Raw genomic sequence first — 24077 nt, 5'->3', positions numbered from 1 at the left:
CCATTGCAGGGCAGGCTGGCAAATGGTTATTATTGTCCTCACACACACATCAGGTCCTGTAACTAACGCAGTGTTCAGTAGTAGCTCTAGGTGAAGTGAAATGTGCATTAGCTGTACCAAACGCGTTTTGGACATTTGACATTAACATATTGTTTGTGCAGAAGTGAAGTCTCTGTCTATCTATTAGGAATGAGCATCTTTCCGTGCCAAAAGATCATACTGCGTCTCCACTGACTGCAAGCTCTGTGGATTACTGGATACCTGTGGCTGAGCTTCTCTGGGCCATCTCCTGAACAAGGCCAGCCCTTAAGCCTTCAGATGACTTCAATTTTAATCGTCTTCCTGTTTTTCCACAAAATACACTTTCAAATTCCTACAAGTCAAGTCAGAGTTTAAATGTGTTTAAAATGGAGAAATTCTCATCTGTGACAAGAAGTGCTTTCTGTGTCCATTTATAAAATATTAATTAGCTGGAACAGAACATGAAAGGGGGTGGGAGAGCTCATATACCAACATCATACGAATGGTTTATAAATATGGAATTATGGGCCAATAATGACAAACCGTTGGCACAGTGTCTACCTATAGAATAGCCAGAGATAACTGCCAATCGTCAGATCCCATTATCTGTATTGATTTGTATTACAATGAGAGTCTGTGTGACAGGCTGTAATTCTATCTGAGCGTGTCTGTGTGAGTCCGTAATCATGTCACTGCGTGAGTCTGTATTTTCAGAGTGTCTGTGAGAGTCTGTAATTGTTCTAATGTGTGTGTGTGTGTGTCTTTAAGAGTCTGAGAGTGTCTAATTCAGTGTGAGAGTATGAAATTCTATCTGAGCGTATCTGTATGAATCCGTAATCATGTCACTGTGTGAGTCTGTATTTTCAGAGTGTCTGTGAGAGTCTGAAATTGTATCAGAGCTTCTGTGTGTCTTTAAGAGAGTCTGAGAGTGTCTAATTTACTGTGAGTTGGGGTTTGTAGTACGGTGCCCATGAGTCGTGTCTGAGAAAATGTGTAGCGATATCTGAGGGTGTCTGTGAGAGAGCTTTTTCCAGCATGCATTTTTCCAAGTGACCATTTCAATATATGAAAAACCATTTATACATTTCTTTTTTTAAATGACTTGATGGTGGGTGCTGGGTATAGCCAGCCTTGTATACAGAGGACTTTATATGTAAAGTGACAGTTAAAACAAATCTACAGATTATTTAAAGGGACACTGTAGGCACTATAAGCATTCCATCTCATTGAAGTGGTTATAATGTCAGAAGTCCCCGTGACGCTGTCCCTCCAATCAGTGTTAAAGGGATATATCAGTATTTTTAGCACTACATTTTCCTCTGCCTCCCTGACCCCCAGCACTCTAAGGATTAATAAACCCTCTCTTTACTCACCTGATTCCAGCACTGATCTCCCCTAGCACTGGGTCGGCACTCAGCCTCCTCTGACGTCACCCGAGGTGGGGCGCTAATGCACATGAGCAGCGGGCGCCTTAGGCCCTCTGTATAGGAAAGCATTGCTTCAATGCTTTCCTATGGGGATCTAACTGATGCGTGAGCATGTCAAGCTTCAGTTAGGTAACCAAAAGTCGGTAATCTAACTGACAGCCACTAGAGGCAGTCTTAGTCCTGCAATGTAATCATTGCAGTTTCTATAAAACTGCAATGATTACATTGCAGGACAAAGCACCCAGACTAGTAGTATTATACAGCCCAGTACTGGGGACAGACATAGTCACTAATGACAGCCTTAGATAGTATTATATGGCCCGGTACTGGGGACAGACACAGTCACTAATGACAGCCTTAGATAGTATTATATGGCCCGGTACTGGGGACAGACACAGTCACTAATAACATCCTTAGATAGTATTATATGGCCCGGTACTGGGGACAGACACAGTCACTAATGAGATAGCATTGTACATTGCAGGACAAAGCACCCAGACTAGTAGTATTATACAGCCCAGTACTGGGGACAGACACAGTCACTAATGACAGCCTTAGATAGTATTATATGGCCCGGTACTGGGGACAGACACAGTCACTAATGAGCCTTAGATAGTATTATACAGCCCAGTACTGGGGACAGACACAGTCACTAATAACAGCCTTAGGTAGTATTATATGGCCCAGTACTGGGGACAGACACAGTCACTAATGACAGCCTTAGATAGTATTATACGGCCCGGTACTGGGGACAGACACAGTCACTAATGACAGCCTTAGGTAGGATTATACGGCCCAGTACTGGGGACAGACACAGTCACTAATGACAGCCTTAGATAGTATTATACGGCCCGGTACTGGGGACAGACACAGTCACTAATGACAGCCTTAGGTAGGATTATACGGCCCAGTACTGGGGACAGACACAGTCACTAATGAAAGCCTTAGATTGTATTATACGGTCCAGTACTGGGGACAGACACAGTCACTAATGAGAGCCTTAGATAGTATTATACGGCCCGGTACTGGGGACAGACACAGTCACTAATGACAGCCTTAGGTAGTATTATACGGCCCGGTACTGGGGACAGACACAGTCACTAATGACAGGCTTAGATAGTATTATACGGCCCGGTACTGGGGACAGACACAGTCACTAATGACAGCCTTAGGTAGTATTATTCAGCCCGGTACTGGGGACAGACACAGTCACTAATGATAGCCTTGGATAGTATTATACGGCCCGGTACTGGGGACAGACACAGTCACCAATGACAGCCTTAGGTAGTATTATACAGCCCGGTACTGGGGACAGACACAGTCACTAATAACAGCCTTAGATAGTATTATACGGCCCGGTACTGGGGACAGACACAGTCACTAATGATAGCCTTAGATAGTATTATACGGCCCGGTACTGGGGACAGACACAGTCACTAATAACAGCCTTAGATAGTATTATAAGGCCCGGTACTGGGGACAGACACAGTCACTAATAACAGCCTTAGATAGTATTATACGGCCCGGTACTGGGGACAGACACAGTCACCAATGACAGCCTTAGGTAGTATTATACAGCCCGGTACTGGGGACAGACACAGTCACTAATGATAGCCTTGGATAGTATTATACAGCCCGGTACTGGGGACAGACACAGTCACTAATAACAGCCTTAGATAGTATTATACGGCCCGGTACTGGGGACAGACACAGTCACTAATGACAGCCTTAGATAGTATTATATGGCCCGGTACTGGGGACAGACACAGTCACTAATAACAGCCTTAGATAGTATTATACGGCCCGGTACTGGGGACAGACACAGTCACTAATGATAGCCTTGGATAGTATTATACGGCCCGGTACTGGGGACAGACACAGTCACTAATAACAGCCTTAGATAGTATTATACGGCCCGGTACTGGGGACAGACACAGTCACCAATGACAGCCTTAGGTAGTATTATACAGCCCGGTACTGGGGACAGAAACAGTCACTAATGATAGCCTTAGATAGTATTATACGGCCCAGTATTGACACTAAAAGCCACACACAGTTACCTTTCTGAGTGATTCTCCATGTCTCTCCTGGATATATTTCAGAAATGCAGTAGTCCATTGCAAAGTTGTGGCTTTATCTGTGTCAACATTACAAAACGGAACTAAATTGTTCAGTTCATCACAGCAAACCCTTATTCTGCGCCTGCAAAAAAAAAAAAAAAAAAAAAAAAGTACACAATTTTTCTTTTGGTAGGTACACACAGAGTATACACAAAGTATATTTTATCAAGGACAAAGGGGTTTATTCTCTAAACACTGAGCTATAGTGAACTGAAAATTGAAAGGCAAAAAAATAACTACTCAAATATAACTCTGCTCTAATCGTAGCTCGGCTATTTTAGCCTAAATTTTGACATTCAGTTCACTATAATTTAACCCCCAAAGTCTGCTGGGAATATTCTGGCACAGTACACTTTACTGTAAAGATACCCTAAATGGGCGTTTGTGAACCCTAACTCTAACAGCACTGAAACCAGCGGTTACTCAGTGCTACGTAAAACTAAAAACTGCCTTTTCAGAAAAAAAAAAATCTATGTTTACATTACTGCCTAGGGACACATCCAGGTGCTTCCTGGGTCAGTGATGCACAATGTACAGCATTATGTTCAGCGTCTCCACTCTTTGCATGCCATTTGGCTCTGCCCCTAAGCACACCTCCTTGGCTGAGATCGTCAGAACTTTCCTATGGTAAAGCATTGGATTGATTGGATTAACGATGATTTCAGCCAAGAAAGCAGATTGAGGGCGGAGCCAGCGCCGGCAGACTCATACGGCACTGGAATAAGGTGAGTTCTTTACCTTTTTAAGTAGGGAATGGGGAGGCTGGGGGTCCAACATGGTATTTTAACACTGTAGGGTCAGGAATACACATTAGTGACCTTTAACAAATAACAATACACACCCTGCACCTATAATGGGCACAGGGTAACCTAAACATAAGTCATCTAGGGACCTACATAAATATCCACCTTATGCTCCCAGTGATGGTGACTACCGTCACACTGGATATACAACGCTCGCTGTCCATTTTTTATGTTCAATGCAATATATGCTGACACAAGAGAGACATAACAAGTCAATCAATACACAAGCTCAAACTATTACTCTGCTGATCAGAGAGGGAGTAAAGACATCCTTACAAACACGCACACTGCGGAAATAAAAAAAATGAAAAGGGTACAAAACCTATCAGGGAAGGAAAAGAATTGCAGTAACCACGGTGCGACCTAAAATGAGATAAAGGGCACTACATAGCTTAGTAAAATTAAAAGCAAACTAGGTGAAGATGGAAGAAATACTATATTATAAAATAGCATATTCTATAATGTCATGCTCTCTGCAAATTAACCATCAGCCGGGAGAACGCCAGTCTCCTTACACACACAGGCAAGTAGTACAAGGTCTGTGCCGGGGAAGAAGGGAGCACTCTAGCCCTGCACACCTGCCATGTCTGTTATCTCGGCAGGTAATGGAAGCATATGGAAACTTTCCTGGTTGCCTGATTGACAGCCAATCTGTCAGTGTTTCTGCCCCCTGTATATATGATAAAGAGTCCCGGTTTTAATCTTTATGTGGGTGCTTTCAAGTGTCTGCAGGGATTTGATAGTTGTAACAGTAGTGAATAAACGTTGTCTTTATATGTATCCGACCTTTAATAAAAAAAGATACTGACATAGCGTGATACAGTTACAAAGTTTTATTTCCCATACGAAAAAACCCCTATAAGAGGAACTCTTACAGTGTAAAATGGTGAAACTTATTTCTAAGATTCACTATCAAAGCATGGTAATACAGAGTATCGGTTAGTGGGTGGATGGTTACCGCTCCGTTGATCTTTAGTTCCAGACCGGTCCTGTGCACTCGGGTCGGTCCTTACAGAGACGCCAAATAACCGGTACTGCTGCAATTATTTCAAATTCAAAAGTCCCGCCAGAAACACGATCTACGCGTTTCGCTCGTTCCAACGAGCTTTCTCAAGATACAGTGTACTGGGGGACTGTGCTTACATATATACATCAATCAATTATAAAATCATTCCATTGAAAAATCATTCAATTAAAAAATCATCTCATACATATAAATCTTCTGTGTGTCTCCACATTCCATGAACCTCATAATCTTTTTAATCTTATGACCACATATAATTATTTCGTTAAAACGTGAACTATAAGTCATGAATTTATGATTAATAGACAATTTAAATCGATATAATCTTATGTTACTGACGGAACAATTAGTTCCACTCTTACATGCAGTAAAAATTCGTTTCAGCAAACGACTTCTGTTCCGTTTCTTTATAGGTAAAAACGTAATTAAAACTTGAACCTTTACTTAATGTAACATCAATCCATTTTCAAGCCTAGTATATGGTATAACTTTATGCGTGATTTAAATCAGCTCGATCTTATGTATCTGATAACAACACGCAATTATTTTGGCACCATTTTTACCATCAAAACCCAAAATTATATTTAGGGGAGCACCAACTTTGAAAGATAAGTTAGTACATAGCTATGGACCGTCTCCTGAGAAACATTTTTTAAATTCCCATGTAGGCTTTTTTAAATGTGAGTCTTGCAGAATATGCAAATTAGAAGGTCCACCTTTTGGCGCCATTTTTGAATTTTCAGCAGTAACCACGAAGAGAAAATATAAAATAAAGGAATGCATAACCTGCAATTCCAAACAGATTATTTGTTTATTGAGTTGTACTTGTGGTCTACAATATGTAGGACAAACGAAACGAATGCTAAAGACAAGATTGGGAGAACATGTATATAATATCAATAGAAAATTTGATAAACATTCACTGTTAGAACATTTTACTACACATCATAATAGTAATCCAGCATCTTTATCCTATTGTGGAATTCAGAACATTAAAGTCCCTTGGAGGGGGGGAGATCTGGTAAAATGTTTAATACATAGAGAAACTTACTGGATCTACACTTTAGAAACCTTAGCCCCATTTGGTCTGAATGCTGAAGTGGAAATAGCACATATTTTATGATTCAAGAAAATAATGTTTTTGAACAGGATCCACAGTGTGCATATATATTATTTTACTAGACTTCTTTTTAATTGACATCACTCTATCTCTATATATTTATCTCCATATGACATTGGAATAAGTGAGACATCCCGTATAGGAATGAGGTTTGTTCCTTTTAAGTACGAATATAGGGATGTCTGCACATATCTAGAAGCACATGTATATAAAGACAAAAGGAAATTTTCACTAAGATTGCAATATTTTGATCGTTATTTTTAAGGCTGTGAACAGCATACAGGAAGAAAGAACAATAAGATCGGAAACATGATAAAATGGAGAATAATATATTGTTCATTATTGTTTTACTGCACAAAAGATTGGGACTTATTGGCTTTCATTAGGGACAGAAGAGTGTACTGATTGAAAGTGTCTGCTATGTTTTACCTCGTTTGAACTAGGTTTAGAAACTGATCTATTATACATTAATTTAAGGTTTGTGTTTTAATCAAGTCCTGAACAAATAGAGAAACAGCAAGATATAATTTGTTTAATAAATTTAACTTTTATTGCGTAAAAAATCGGAACTTAATAGTTCCGTCAGCTAAGTAAGACTATGGCGATCTAAACTGTATATTGATCTATGATTTATAATATGTATCTTAATTATGCATATTTATATTAACCAATATTAAATAATTGCGTGTTGTTATCAGATACATAAGATCGAGCTGATTTAAATCACGCATAAAGTTATACCATATACTAGGCTTGAAAATGGATTGATGTTACATTAAGTAAAGGTTCAAGTTTTAATTACGTTTTTACCTATAAAGAAACGGAACAGAAGTCGTTTGCTGAAACAAATTTTTACTGCATGTAAGAGTGGAACTAATTGTTCCGTCAGTAACATAAGATTATATCGATTTAAATTGTCTATTAATCATAAATTCATGACTTATAGTTCACGTTTTAACAAAATAATTATATGTGGTCATAAGATTAAAAAGATTATGAGGTTCGTGGAATGTGGAGACACACAGAAGATTTATATGTATGAGATGATATTTTTAATTGAATGATTTTTCAATGGAATGATTTTATAATTGATTGATGTATATATGTAAGCACAGTCCCCCAGTACACTGTATCTTGAGAAAGCTCGTTGGAACGAGCGAAACGCGTAGATCGTGTTCCTGGCGGGACTTTTGAATTTGAAATAATTGCAGCAGTACCGGTTATTTGGCGTCTCTGTAAGGACCGACCCGAGTGCACAGGACCGGTCTGGAACTAAAGATCAACGGAGCGGTAACCATCTACCCACTAACCAATACTCTGTATTACCATGCTTTGATAGTGAATCTTAGAAATAAGTTTCACCATTTTACACTGTAAGAGTTCCTCTTATAGGGGTTTTTTCGTATGGGAAATAAAACTTTGTAACTGTATCACGCTATGTCAGTATCTTTTTTTATTAAAGGTCGGATACATATAAAGACAACGTTTATTCACTACTGTTACAACTATCAAATCCCTGCAGACACTTGAAAGCACCCACATAAAGATTAAAACCGGTAATTGCTTGTCTGTCATAGCTATTGGGGCATTGACGGAATGTTTGTAAATCGTATGCACGCAAAAAATAAAGACTATAAAAAAAAAAAAAAAAAACGGGACTCTTTATCATATTTCTTTTTTGTTGACCCCTAAGTGTACAATAGGGGTATATCAACTAAGCACTGATAATGTTAGGAAAAGGACCATTTTTATTGGAATCAGTCATTTTATAAACTGGAAGGCACGCTGCACACACTCAGAGCACTGCAGCGAGCTTCATTCAGCCCTGGAATAAGCAAAGCAGCAAATTGCCTCGTGAAATACAAAGAGGTTTTGGACTTGCTGTGATATATGTATGCACGATCAAATGCCGAAATGTCCCATGTAAACATTATTTCATGGAATAAAGAGAAGGTTATACAAAATTAATAAATAAAAAAAACACTCTATACAGCAGAAAAATATGTTAAGCATCCGAGAGTAAGTATTCTAATAATAAATCATCATAAAAGCAGACCTATCACTTGGAAGTTTTAATAAATATAGTTTCTTCGTTAAAAAAACTGCTTATTATTGCTTTGCGATTTTGCTAGATTTCAGTTTTGTTAAAACGTTATTGAAGTCGGAGAGAAGGATAAACTAGCAGACTCTCCTCAACGGATAATTCAGCTGCAGCTTTTCCCTTACCGTCTATCTCTCTCCATACGGTTATGCTTCTCCCGCCGCTGAGAAGTTCCTGATTGTTTCTGGCTGCCCACTGTGGACTCACTAACATTTGGTTGTGTGGATGGCAAAGAAGTTGTCTTGCTTTGACCGTCGAGCACATTCTGTATGTCATTAAGCACGTTCTGTTCGGCGCTGGTGTCCAGCTGGCGCATTCGACCACGACTTCTTTTGTGGAGTGCTAGTTTAGAAAATAAAGATAACAAGTGAATTGTTATTGTTACATTAGACAAAACAATAGTTTAAACTCATACATCAGCTAACTATAGCAGATTACTGTACTAAGAACGGATGATACGGTACGTGCTCCGATTTAGAGGATCTGGTGATCTCATTCATCTTCATTTATTGACATGCGACTGTGATAAGGGATAATTCACAGACTCACCTCCCACTTTTATCCACACTTGATCAGGTAAGTGTTTATTTTGCGTGCCTACAGTCTGATTAGCCGGTTCAACTTCCTGCTGATAGCAAAAGGAAAATGTCCTTGGCATCGATAATTCCTGGTGTATGGATACTTCGGAGAGAGGGCAAGAACTCATGCAGCCTGCAGAGGAACTGGTCTGGAAATGAAGACACACAGCTCACTCATTCCTCAAAGATTAGGGTGGTGTAAATGCCGTGCAAACTACTAGACAGAAAGGATCATACCTGGCTTTGGGAACTATTTCCATTCCCACTAGAATTGCTGCCACTTGTGAACACTGGGTAAGCAAACGGTAGTGCAGATGTGCCAGGCGATGCTTTATTTTTCACCAGCGTGGAACACTTGCTCTGCTGTTGGACGCCGATGAGTTGCGAAGGGTGGCGAATTAGGTTCACCAAACTATAGAATAAGAAGAGGACAGAATAGTTACAAATGTGTAAAAAATATCTACAACTGAAAAATAGCACGTGGTTCTATTAACGCAGGTACCAGAAAAACCTTACACACATTAATGGTATGTCACGGCTCTTCGCCTGCGTAAACATGGTACTTACTCACCTTTAAGTGAAAACCTACTATAGCATCAGTAATAAAAATAAAACTGTATAAATAAAAATTACAGTGTGTCATTTGGTTCAATGTAAGTATAAAGTGAAAAGGGAGAGAACGATGCTGAGCCTGTCCAATATAGTAAGAAAGGGAAATTAGAGGCACCGGTAACAATATGATTAAATCTAACAAATGTTTCTATTCTGAAGGAGTGTAATTATGGCTCTGTAAACCTGAATAGACTTTTTGTGAATACACAGGACTGTCCTCACAAAGATGAATAAAGTGCTAATATAAATGTGATTGGGGAGGGGACTATCACTTCCCAGGATTTCTAATGTTAGGTTTCCTTATCCCTTATATTTAAGGGGACACTATAGTCACCTGAACAACTTCAGCTTAATTAGGTTGTTCAGGTGAGAACTATAGCTCCCTTCAGCCTTTCTCATGTAAACACTGTATTTTCTGAGAAAATACAGTGTTTACATTGAAAGCTAGGAACACCTCCAGTTGCAGTCACTCAGAGTGAACCAGAGGGACTTCGGAGTAGATGGAGGCATAATATGCCTCCATCCACTCAGATCTGCCGTCAGCAGAGCACAGGGCAGCACTGTGCACAGCATCCTGTGATTCAGTATCTCCTCCCTCTGCATGCAGACACTGAACTTTCCTCATAGAGATTCATTGATTCAATTCATCTCTATGAGAAGATGCTGATTGGCCAGGGCTGTGTTTGAATCATGCTGGCTCTGCCCCTGATCTGCCTCTTTGTCAGTCTATGAGGAAGCATTGTGATTGGATCAGGCTACCACATGTCAGCAGACTGCTTGTTTTTCTGAGTCTAACAGCATGCAGTTGTACAGCTTCAGGCTTGAATACAGTAAGATTTCTACTATATTTATGGAGGCATGACGGGCCCAGGGGGGCTAGATGGTGGTGTTAACACTATAGGGTCAGGTATACATGTTTGTGTTCCTGACCCTATAGTGATCCTTTAACATATAACATATATTATATATGTCACATATAAGGTAAAATTAAATGTAGAAATCACCCCACCCCGTAACTCTATCCTGCCTCCATCTCTCTGTCAATCATTCTTACCAGATCTTCCTTATTCTATGGTTGAACTTAGTTTGTGCAAAAGTTACAATAAACAGTCTTCCTTCTGCAATGTGTGCCCTGGCTGTGCCAGGACTAAACTGGGTTGTGATGACAATTGCTAGATCTTTAAAATATATTTAAATGAAAATGGAACACCACATAAAAAAAAGTGGGGGGGGGCGTGGCCGGCTGCCGAGCGAACAAGACGCAAGTGTGTGGAGCTCCGTATCAGCAGACAAAAAAAGTAAGCACTCACCCGACATCCAGCTCCCAAAACCGGCCACACACACGCCCCTCGACTAGAGACACTAATGGGGCGCAAAAATAAGAAAAACCGCCAGCCAGAGACACCCAAATTAGCCGATATCCGGCTATCATTTACAAGGCCTACTCCACAGGCAGCTGCCAAGATGGCGGCCGCAGTTAGTAGTGCAGAGGAAGACTCCCAGGACGACAGGGAAAGCCTTACCTCACATACAGCAGAGTCTGAACTCCCATGTCCTGATACAGAATCAGAGGCAGAATCATCCCCTGTCACGAAAAGAGACATCAGGGATCTCTTACAAGAAATGAGAGAAGTGTGGAGGGCAGATATTTTAAACACACAGAAAGAGGTGGGGGACATCCAACAAAGGCTAACAGCAATGGAAACTAGAGAAAAGGCAAGAGACCACCAGATGCAGAACTCCCAAGACACAATGCAGACTCTCTCCTCACAAGTCCAGAAACTAACCCGAACTGTCACCACTATGGAAGCTCGACACAGAAGGCGGAACATACGCCTCAGAGGGATTCCAGAAAATGTGGAAGGAGAGGCATTAATACCCTATATACATCGCCTATTATCTTCAATGGGCCTTAAAGGAGGCGCTGACCCCGCCGCAATACTTTCAGCGTTTCGAATCCGGAAAGCGGCAACGGCACCGGAAAACGCGACCAGAGACACTATAGTGGTCACAAAGGACATGGCAACCCGCACCGCCATCATGTCCCGCTCAAGAGACCTGGGCACTGTGCAAATGGAAGGCAACACGGTGGCCCTATATGGGGATATACCATTCGCAGCACTTGCGGAACGGAGGCAACTTGCACCAGTTGCCAAACGATTGCGAGGAGCAGGAGTCAGATACCGATGGGGAGCAGACGGGTCCCTGGAGGTACCACGGGGAAACCAGACGCTCACCCTGACTTCTATGGACGACCAAAAGGAGTTTCTCAATCAGCTGCACCTTCCGGAGCCCGGGGGGCCAGACTCCACAGAAGAGGACACCGCAGCGCAAAGTACGCCCAAAAGCAATCTGGGTCCGAAGACAAACATGTATATAGCGAAATTACCCAAGAGACACTCACAAGCCTCACCATTAAGTGGCGGCACACATACCCTCAGATCCCGTATCGCTGACCAGCTGTGGCGCAAGTAGCGCGAGACCAGTCACCACCTGAAACCTCACCTGAGCGTCACCTACTCCTCAATATACCTCTTACAGCCCCAACAGACGACTTGGTATTGTAACCGGACACTAAATGTGGATATAGTCAGGTTGATATATGTTACACTAAAGCAGAGCGAACTCTGAGTCATCACTATAATACTGTGCTACCTATTTCTTATTATTGTTATAATCTTATGTTACCTAATTATTGATATTACTCTCATATTATGACAAAGTTATATTATGAATATCCAATTCTAATAAAAACATAAATTGGAAAAAAAAAAAAAAAAAAAAAAAGTGTAAAGGTTAGTTTTAAAAGACGCTATAGTCAAGTGGGATCATGAGTGGAATATACCACTACCTGAATTAGTTTATGAGGTTGGGATTTAATTAATTCATTTTTTTTACAAAGAGTGGGATATGATATGAGGTTGGGATTTCTGAAAGGGACACTATAGTCACCAAAACAACATTAGCTTAATTAAGCAGTTTTGGTGTTTAGATCATGCCCCTGTCTTACGGCTCAATTCTCTGCCATTTAGGAGATAAATAATTTTGTTTATGGAGTCCTATTTACACATCCCTGCATGTGACTGACACTGCCTTCCTAAACACTTCCTGTAAAGATTCATATAATGTTTACATTTCCTTTATTTCAAATGTTGTTTAATTTAGAATTTCTTATCTTCTGCTCTGTTAATAGCTTGCTAGTCCCTGCAGGAGCCTCCTGTGTGTGATTTAAGTTCAATTTACAGAGCAGTAGATAAGAACTTTGAAAGCAAGTTACATCAGATTGGAAATTAAACCATTTTGTTTTCATGCAGTCTGTGTCAGTAACAGCCAAAGGAGGTGTGGCTGGGGTTGCATAAACAGAATCAATAGTGATTTAACTCCTAAATGGCAGAGAATTGAGTAGTGAGACAGCAGGGGTTTGATCTACACACCAAAACTGCTTCATTAAGGTAAAGTTGTTTTGATGTCTTTAGTGTCCTTTTAAGCACCATAACCATTGTAGCACCCTGAGTTGTCATGGTGTCTGGAGTCCCCTGGAACTGGCCACGCTAAGCAAACAGTTTTCAAGCTTTTTGACACTTATCTGGCTTTTCTCGGTGCTTCCGGTCTGGTCCATTTCAAATATCCCTAAAGTTACATCCAAATAGGGGATACTGAAATCCATCTTCTGCTTTAGGTATTCAGGAAGAGCAGGCTGAATACCTAAAGTAGAATACCCAGGTAAGTGTCAAACTATTAGAAAACAATTTGACTACTTACCAAATTGTGCATAGTGCCAGGAGACTCATGGCTCCATAACGGCTACAATGGTAGGTGATATTCTGTGTTTCATTAAATGGTGCTATTTCCAGAGACGTAACAGTTTATTTTTAAATACATTTTGCTAAACATTATCATATAACATGCTTGCATTATGTATGTAGAAAAACGAACATACTTGTTCATGGGAACCCCAGACTCCTGCAGTTCTTGCGACCTGGGCATTTCAGCCTTCATACTGTTGAATCTGTCCTCTAACCGAACACGAACTGTGGATTTAGACCTGGCTTCGCAATTTGGCAGCAAGTTCTCATTTTCTTTATTGGTTCCACCAGTATTATCACAATGCTGTACTCGGGCCAAGCTTAACCTCTTGGGATCTTTATTATTCTCGCTCGGAGTCTTCTCAGCTTGGTTTAAAGTCAGGTGGGACTCGTTCAGCATTAGCGACTTAAAGTCCTTAAAGTCTGGGGGTCCAAGGGAATGGTTGGAAGTAAGCATGCTACTCTCAGACACCAGAGCTGACTGGTATATTCCATGGTGAACACTGGGCCCTCCTGAACTAGAAGTAGTGAAGCTGGTTTGGTTTTTCACACTGGAGGATAGATACTGGGAAAGGCTTGATGAGTTGCTGGCTGTGTAGAAAGAAGAGTTAAGCTTGGCCTCCATTTCCCCCTCTGAGGCTTGAGCGTCCATGTGTGAATAAAGGATTTGCTGAAGCTGTGTATACTCCACCTCAGTCATTTCCACTATGTTTAAGTCAGTGGCTGTAAAATTCATGGCCTGTTCATTCCCCATGACTTCCCTGGAACCTCTGGGCCCTGTAGAAGCAGTAGGGTCGGATGAGAGGGTATGGGTGCTTGATGCCATGCTCTGCGCTTGGATTGAACTGTACATTATGGCATCAGAGAGTCACACTGTCCACGAAAATAAAAAATATATAATATTAACCTTTCTATACATAGTATTAATCACTCTGTATACAGTAGATATGAATCACTCTGTATATAATATTAATCACTCTGTATATAATATGAATCACTCTGCATATAATAATAATAATTACTCTGTATATAATATGAATCACTCTGTATTTAATAATATATAATCACTCTGTATGTATTATTAACCTTTCTATATATAATAATATTCACTCTATATATAAGATGAATCACTCTGTATATAATATTATATAATCACTCTGTATACAATGATATATAATCACTCTGTATGTAATATTAATCACTCTGTATATAATATTATATAATCACTCTGTATGTAATATGAATCACTCTGTATATAATAATAATCACTCTGTATATAATATTAACCTTTCTATATATAATCACTCTGTATGTAATATTAACCTTTCTATATATAATAATATTCACTCTATATATAATATTGATCACTCTGTATATAATGTTATATAATCACTCTGTATATAATAATATATAATCACTCTGTATGTAATATTAATCACTCTGTATATAATAATATATAATCACTCTGTATGTAATATTAATCACTCTGTATATAATATTATATAATCACTTTCTAAAGATATTTCACGAATGCCAATACAATTATTTTATTTGCAACGATCCCACTAACGTTTACAACCGGTTTTATTATATTTTAAAAATGTGCAACTGTATATTGTCATGACCATGTCTGCATTAACCTGCCTGTATCTGCTGTTGTGGCACCATGAGCCTGTTTGTACAATCAATTGCACCAAAAATAAAGAATAAAATAAAAAAAAAATTTATAGTTTACTCTGTATGTAATATGAATCACTCTGTATATAATAATAATCACTCTGTATATAATATTAACCTTTCTATATATAATAATATTCACTCTATATATAATATTAATCACTCTGTATATAATATTATATAATCACTCTGTATATAATAATAATAATAATAATAATCACTCTGTATATATTATATAATCACTCTGTATATAATAATAATAATCACTCTGTATATAATAATAATAATAATCACTCTGTATACAGTAGATATGAATCACTCTGTATATAATATTAATAATCACTCTGTATATATAATAATAATAATAATCACTCTGTATATAATATTAACCTTCCTGTATATAATATATAATCACTCTGTATATAATAATAATAATCACTCTGTATATAATATTATATACCATATATACTCGAGTATAAGCCGACCCGAATATAAGCCGAGGCCCCTAATTTTACCCCCCAAAACTGGGAAAACTTATTGACTCGAGTATAAGACTAGGGTGGGAAATTCAGCAGCTACTGGTAAATTTCTAAATAAAATTAGATCCTAAAAAAATTATATTAATTGTATATTTTTTTACAGTGTGTGTATATAATGAATGCAGTGTGTGTGTATGAATGCAGTGTGTGTGTGTATGAGTGCAGTGTGTGTTTATGAATGCAGTGTGTGTGTGTATGAGTGCAGTGTGTGTGTATGAGTGCAGTGTGTGTATGAGTGCAGTGTGTGTATGAGTGCAGTGTGAGTGTGTGTGATGCAGTGTGTGTTTGTGTATGTGTTGCAGAGCCTTGGTGGGGGGTGGGCATTTTTATTATTATTTTTTTTAATTATTATTATTAATTTTTTTTGTATTCTTTATTTTTGTGGTGCATTTCAGTGAGTACATGCTCTTGTAATGCCACAACAGCAGTAGCAAGATGGGTGAATAACATAGTTAAAACAGATATATGGCATGGATAGTTATTGCACACATTTTTAAAAGGTAAGTAGTATAGTTTTAGGCTTTCCAACGTGTCTATAGTGTGTGTAGAGCAGTTTCATCGTTAGTTATTTAGACAGATTGGTAAACATGCATGAGTGTGTTATATAGCAAACTAGTAGGCATATAGATAAAGGTGACGCTTCTGGGTGAGATAGTACAGGCTTGTCGTCAGCCTCTTAAGTAAGATTAGAGGGATGCGTCCCGGTTACAGTAGGCAAACATACAGGCGCATTGCTAACGGGCTATCAGAGATGGCGCCAACATTAGTATTAAAGACATTAGTACAGAGCTCTGTCCTGGCGAGTTAATGCTGAGATAAAGAGCTTTGGGGACGGTACTATAGCTTATATCAGGGGGTTGGGGCCACTGGGTACGCAGAGATGTTAGAATCAATGAATACTGTGGGTAGGCAATTTAGGCGTAGCGACAGTGTGTGCAAAAGAACTGTGGGGCAACAATGTAGGAACAACAAGTTAGGAACCATGGAAATAAAATGGATGGCACATTACTACTACTTGCTCTGTGTGCTCTGTGGTACAGCAGGTAAAGTTCACAAGTCTTTCAGCCAATGCCCATAGAAGGGCAGTTCCGGTTACCACTGCTTACTCCAATGGGGGCTTTCTCACGGGCCTTGGCCTCCCAGTCGTTTGGCCCAGGCTTCTCCATGCTCACCTTCCAGCTCATGTCTCGGGTGATGTCGTTGGAGGCCCCTTCATTGATGTTCCCAGGCCGAGATGTCGCTCCAGCAGTGATCCGTGGTGTACCTGTGGGCAGCATCGCGGCTTGCAGCTTGAATTGGGGTCGGTAGGGTGGTGCTTCGTCGATCACAGACTTTTGGGACAGGTGAGTTGTTTGTTTGCAGTGCTTGCTCTAGGAACCGGCTCCTGCGTGTGTGGAAGCGAGTGGGTGCGCCCGAGTGTCTTGGCGCTGTTTCCCGCCATGAAGATTTTTGGCGTCCACGCAGCCGGGTGGCTGCTCTGGAGGCTAGAGGTAGGAAGACATATTGGCGGCGGCGAGTTGTGGGGCGTATACATGTAGCCACCGCTTTTGCCGCTAGATGGTAGGCCATTCCACGTCCGCAAAGCGCTGTCCAAAAGCCCCTGCAGATCCGGTCCCTGCAGAAGCCTCCAGGGGATGTGTTGGGCTCTGCGTCTTGGGCCTTTTCCGAGGAGCCGTCTTGCCCGCGCTCTGCGGTGCATTGCCCCTGCAGACGGTGTAGCCTGTTAGTCCGTCCCCAGGTCTGGTCAGTTCATCCATTTGGGACCGGGATATCCCCCACCGGTCCAAAGGGGGGGGGGGGGGTCGGATGCTAGCGTATTCGTTTGGGGGCTCCAGTGTCGGGGAGAGCGGCCGCCTCTCCCCGGCTCCAGCCCTAGTAGGCCGCACTTGGCGTTCCACTCTCCCGGCCCCAACGGGTTTCGGTGTCGTTCCATTCGAGTCAGTGGTGCACCCCCGACATGGGTGGTGCACCCTGGTGGGTTCTTGGGCTTTGTAGCCATTGCTTTGACCCCGATTTTTGCCCGACAGGCAGGAGCTCGTGGTGTCCACGTCTTTACAGCTAGGCGGTCAGGCTCCGCCCCCTTTTTTAATTATTATTTTAATAATTTTTTTGTTATATTATTATTATTTTTTTTTTTTTTAAATATTATTATTTATATTTTTTTTGGACCCTCTCCCTGCTTGATACATGGCAGGGAGGGGGTCTCTCATTCCCTGGTGGTCCAGTGGCATGGGCTGTGTAGGAGGGCAGCTGGCAGGGAGCGTTTACTTACCACTCCTGCAGCTCCTGTCAGCTCCCTTCTCCTCCGCGCCGGTCCGGTCAGTTCCCTCTGCAAGTCCCAGTGTAAGTCTCGCGGCCGCGCTATGACTCCGCGGCTCTCGCGAGACTTACACTGTGAGATGACAGGGGAGCTGACCGGACCGGCGCGAAGGAGAAGGGAGCTGACAGGAGCTGTAGGAAAGGTAAGTTACAGCTCTCTGCCAGCCCTCCTCCTACACAGCCCCTTCTCTGTATTATGGCAATGTAGGTTACCATAATACAGACATTGACTCGAGTATAAGTCGAGTTGGGGTTTTTCAGCACAAAAAATGTGCCGAAAAACTTGACTTATACTCGAGTATATACAGTAATCACTCTGTATATAATAATAATTATCACTCTGTATATAATAATATATAATCACTCTGTATACAATAATAATAATCACTCTGTATATAATAATAATAATCACTCTGTATATAATAATAATTATCACTCTGTATATAATAATATATAATCACTCTGTATATAATAATAATAATAATCACTCTGTATATAATAACATATAATCACTCTGTATATAATAATAATAATCACTCTGTATATAATAACATATAATCACTCTGTATATAATAATATATAATCACTCCGTATATAATAATAATAATCACTCTGTATATAATAATATATAATCACTCTGTATATAATAATAATAATCACTCTGTATATAATAATATATAATCACTCTGTATATAATAATAATAATAATCACTCTGTATATAATAATAATAATCACTCTGTATATAATAATATATAATCACTCTGTATATAATAATAATTATCACTCTGTATATAATAATATATAATCACTCTGTATACAATAATAATAATCACTCTGTATATAATAATAATAATCACTCTGTATATAATAATCACTCTGTATATAATATTATATAATCACTCTGTATATAATAATAATAATAATCACTCTGTATATAATATTATATAATCACTCTGTATATAATAATAATAATCACTCTGTATATAATAATATATAATCACTCTGTATATAATAATAATAATAATCACTCTGTATATAATAATAATAATCACTCTGTATATAATAATATATAATCACTCTGTATATAATAATAATAATCACTCTGTATATAATAATAATAATATCAATCACTCTACACACAGTAAATATTTGGATAATAATTCCCAGTGTTTCGGTCTATAAACACTGTGATCTGTTGTTATAATTGTTTACATTAATATTAATAAAAGTTACAGCTGGAAAGGGCCCCACACACCTAGCACGTCACTGCCACCGGGGACCCGCGGGGGAGGAGCTACAAACCGCCCTAACGGCCTGCTGCTGACGTCATTGAGCGCCCCGGATCCCTCAGACGGTAGGTAGGTGCATGTGGAGAGCGCCACCTTCCGTCCTGGATGGCGCACTGCAGGGACTCCAGGAAAAGGAAACTAACGGCCGGTTACGTCACAGTCAAGGGGACTCATGGGAATTGAAACGTGACGGCGGCCATTATATTGGAGACTCAGCGGCCATTTACTTACAGCAGAAACAGCTGGGATTTTATTTAGAAATAGACTGCCTTCTGCCCTCATAGCAGCTGATTATATACATGGCATTATGGGTGGCAGGGTTAGGCCCCAGAGCATTATGGGTGGTAGGGTTACACCCCTGTGCATTATGGGTGGTAGGATTATACCCCAGAGCATTATGGGTGGTAGGGTTAGGCCCCTGTGCATGATGGGTGGTAGGGTTATACCCCAGAGCATTATGGGTGGTAGGGTTAGGCCCCTGTGCATTATGGGTGGCAGGGTTAGGCCCCAGAGCATTATGGGTGGTAGGATTACGCCCCTGTGCATTATGGGTGGCAGGGTTAGGCCCCAGAGCATTATGAGTGGTAGGATTACGCCCCTGTGCATTATGGGTGGTAGCGTTAGGGCCCTGTGCATTATGGGTGGTAGGATTACGCCCCAGAGCATTATGGGTGGTAGGGTTACACCCCAGAGCATTATGGGTTGTAGGGTTACACCCCAGAGCATTATGGGTGGTAGGGTTACACCCCAGAGCATTATGGGTTGTAGGGTTACACCCCAGAGCGTTATGGGTGGTAGGGTTAGGCCTCTGTGCGTTATGGGTGGTAGGGTTACACCCCTGTGCATTATGGGTGGTAGGGTTAGGCCTCTGTGCATTATGGGTGGTAGGGTTACACCCCTTTGCATTATGGGTGGTAGGGTTAGGCCTCTGTGCATTATGGGTGGTACGGTTAGGCCTCTGTGCATTATGGGTGGTAGGGTTAGGCCTCTGTGCATTATGGGTGGTAGGGTTAGGCCCCTGTGCATTATGGGTGGTAGGGTTACACTCCCTGTGCATGATGGGTGGTAGGGTTATACCCCAGAGCATTATGGGTGGTAGGGTTAGGCCCCTGTGCATTATGGGTGGTAGGGTTACACCCACGCATGATTGGTGTTTACATGCTGGCTCCTTCGGAATAATTACACAATATTTGTTATGGGAATTACCAACATTTAACGGCATTTCCAGTCACATCAACACTTTTGCATATAATTTTTGCCAATTATGGAAACAATTTATTAAATCTGTAATTTTTTCCCCCCGACTGTTTATTTGCACCCCAAACTTCAGAGGCACAGGGATTTTTATTCATTTATTTTTTTCTCGAGGTGGGATACGCCTTACCCGTAAAGCACCTCACCGAGTGGAGTGTCCCTTTAAGAATGTTATAATGATTTGCTGAGAAATTCCTAACAACTAGTTATATAGAGCAAAAAGACCTATATAGGTGTATGTCAGAGACAGTTATCCAACATTTAAAGGGAAACTTAGCACCAAAACAATTTTAGCATAATGAATAACTCCCAGTATTTCAAACTGACAAAGAGTGGCACTTTTATTTATTGTAGTTTACAGACACATTACTGGGAGTATTATTGCTGTGGAGCTCTGTAATACACTCAGATACATTACTGGGAGTAATATTGCTGTGGAGCTCTGTTATACACTCAGACACATTACTGGGAGTATTATTGCTGTGGGGCTCTGTTATACACTCAGACACATTACTGGGAGTATTATTGCTGTGGGGCTCTGTTATACACACAGACACATTACTGGGAGTAATATTGCTGGGGAGCTCTGTTATACACTCAGACACACCAACAATATGGAGCTCTAGGAACAAGGGACATTAGGTCAGAAAAGTCACTGCTCAATATTTTGCCATTTAGGAGTTAAATCACTTTTGTTTCTGTATGGTTTCATTTCAATAAGATTTTACAGAACAGTGTTTTTATTTTGTCTTGCTCTGTTAATTAAGCTTTAGCACACACTGGTGGCTGCTGCAGGCTCTAGCAGAGCAGGAGATGATGAATTCTAAATGAAACACACTGTGAACTAAGGGACATGATAAAGACATTACATCACTTATTGAAGGATTACTATAGTGTCAGGAAAACAAACTCGTGTTCCTGACACTATATAACCCTTATGTCCCCCCTCACCCTCAGGTCCCCCCTTCAGCTACTTACTTTAATCCAGCGCCGGGCCAGAGCCGCGCGCGCATTAACCCCTTAAGACCGCAGGACGTACTATGCCGTCCTTATTTTGGTGGCTCTAAAAGCCGCAGGACGGCATAGTACGTCCTGCGATCTTATGTACTTACCCGGTCGCCGGCGATCCCACGCCGGCGATCGCGGTATGGGGGACTTACCTGGGAGCCCAGGGAGTCCCCCTGCGTCCTCTTCAGCCGCCCAGGGCCATGTGATCGCGAGGACCCCGCGATCACATGGACGGCATAGCCGTCCAAGGCATTGCCAGCAGGGGGAGTGCCTGTAATGACAGGTACTCCCCCTGCTGTCTGAAAAAAAATTAAAAATGTTAAAACAGTGTAAAAATAAATTATATATACTTAGATCATATATATATTTATTATATATATGATCTAAGTATATATATACACACATATACACACATACACATAAATATGCATACACTGTCTACGTGTATTTTAATATTAATATATACATAATTATATATATATATTAATATCAAAATACACGTACAATGATATTGATTAAATATATATATATATATGGCCCAGGGCCATGTGATCGCGAGGTCCTTGCGAGGACCCCGCGATCACATGGACGGCATAGCCGTCCAAGGCATTGCCAGCAGGGGGAGTGCCTGTAATGACAGGTACTCCCCCTGCTGTCTGAAAAAAAATAAAAAATGTTAAAACAGTGTAAAAATAAATTATATATACTTAGATCATATATATATTTATTATATATATGATCTAAGTATATATATACACACATATACACACATACACATAAATATGCATACACTGTCTACGTGTATTTTAATATTAATATATACATAATTATATATATATATTAATATCAAAATACACGTACAATGATATTGATTAAATATATATATACATGGCCCAGGGCCATGTGATCGCGAGGTCCTTGCGAGGACCCCGCGATCACATGGACGGCATAGCCGTCCAAGGCATTGCCAGCAGGGGGAGTGCCTGTAATGACAGGTACTCCCCCTGCTGTCTGAAAAAAAATAAAAAATTTTAAAACAGTGTAAAAATAAATTATATATACTTAGATCATATATATATTTATTATATATATGATCTAAGTATATATATACACACATATACACACATACACATAAATATGCATACACTGTCTACGTGTATTTTAATATTAATATATACATAATTATATATATATATTAATATCAAAATACACGTACAATGATATTGATTAAATATATATATAATTTTCATTATATATATATTTATATATAATAAAAAATAAATAAATATATAAATACGTTAAAAAAATAAATAAAAAAATAATAAAAAGATAATAAAAAAAATAGATAAAAAATATATAAACATGCGTAATTTCATTCTAACTGTATTTTAAAATTAATATATATATATTGATATCAAAATACATGTAGAACGAAATAATATATATATCTATATACATAAGTATATACGTATATATCACTATGTATATACCTATATATAAATAAAAATAATTAAAAAAAATTATATACATATATATACACACATATATATATACACACATATATATATAATAATTCTACGCATATATTTATGTAATAATTTTACATAATTAGGTCATTTTATTAATTACAATTTGCAGGACCTGCCTGCCAACCCAGGCCAAAAGTTCAGGGAATTACATTGTCTAGCACTATATTTAACTCTCCAAGACACCATGAAACCTGTACATGGGGGGTACTGTTTTACTCGGAAGACTTCGCTGAACACAAATATTAGTGTTTCAAAACAGTAAAATATATTACAACGACGATATCGTCAGTGACAGTGATATTTTTTGCATTTTTCACACACAAATGGCACTTACACTGACGATATAATTGTTGTGATACGTTTTACTGTTTTGAAATACTAATATTTGTGTTCAGCGAAGTCTCCTGAGTATAACAGTACCCCTCATGTACAGGTTTTATGGTGTTTTCAAAAGTTACAGAGTCAAATATAAGGTTTGCGTTTCAGTTTTTTCACATTAAAATTCGCCAGGTTGCCTTTGAGACCGTATGGTAGCCCAGGAATGAAAATTATCCCCATGATGGCATACCATTTGCAATAGTAGACAACCCAGGGTATTGCAAATAGGGTATGTTCCGTTTTTTGTTTTTTTTAATTCTTTATTTTTGTAGTGCGTATGTTAGTTACAAGCATACACATGGTACCCCAACGGCATTCCATATGTAGGTTACATTACATTAGTTACAGTAGGGGGTCGATAAGCAGTGCACTTTTTTTTTTTTTTTCGTGTACAAATATTAATGAATGCATTACTTGAATCAAGATTGTATAAACATGTTTGCAGTACATATCTAAGCTATGCTGCCGACT

General features: G+C 39.7%; 1 protein-coding gene across 1 annotated transcript; it reads right to left on the bottom strand.

The window, feature by feature from the left end:
• Positions 1–250: 250 nt before the first annotated feature.
• On the bottom strand, positions 251–19530 carry TCFL5 (transcription factor like 5). Its single transcript, XM_063425921.1, has 7 exons — positions 19404–19530; positions 13747–14485; positions 9432–9606; positions 9163–9343; positions 8742–8976; positions 3509–3650; positions 251–373 (listed from the first exon to the last, which is right to left on the bottom strand). The coding sequence occupies exons 2-7, from the start codon at positions 14463–14465 to the stop codon at positions 251–253; spliced, it is 1575 nt and encodes a 524-aa protein (XP_063281991.1). The 5' UTR covers positions 14466–14485; positions 19404–19530.
• Between the last annotated feature and the right edge of the window lie 4547 nt (positions 19531–24077).

The sequence above is a fragment of the Pelobates fuscus genome, chromosome 6 (assembly GCF_036172605.1).
Source record: "Pelobates fuscus isolate aPelFus1 chromosome 6, aPelFus1.pri, whole genome shotgun sequence".
NCBI classification, from domain to species: domain Eukaryota; kingdom Metazoa; phylum Chordata; class Amphibia; order Anura; family Pelobatidae; genus Pelobates; species Pelobates fuscus.
The sequence above is the reverse complement of the archived record's forward strand: the minus strand, read 5'-3'. Positions and strand labels throughout refer to the sequence as shown.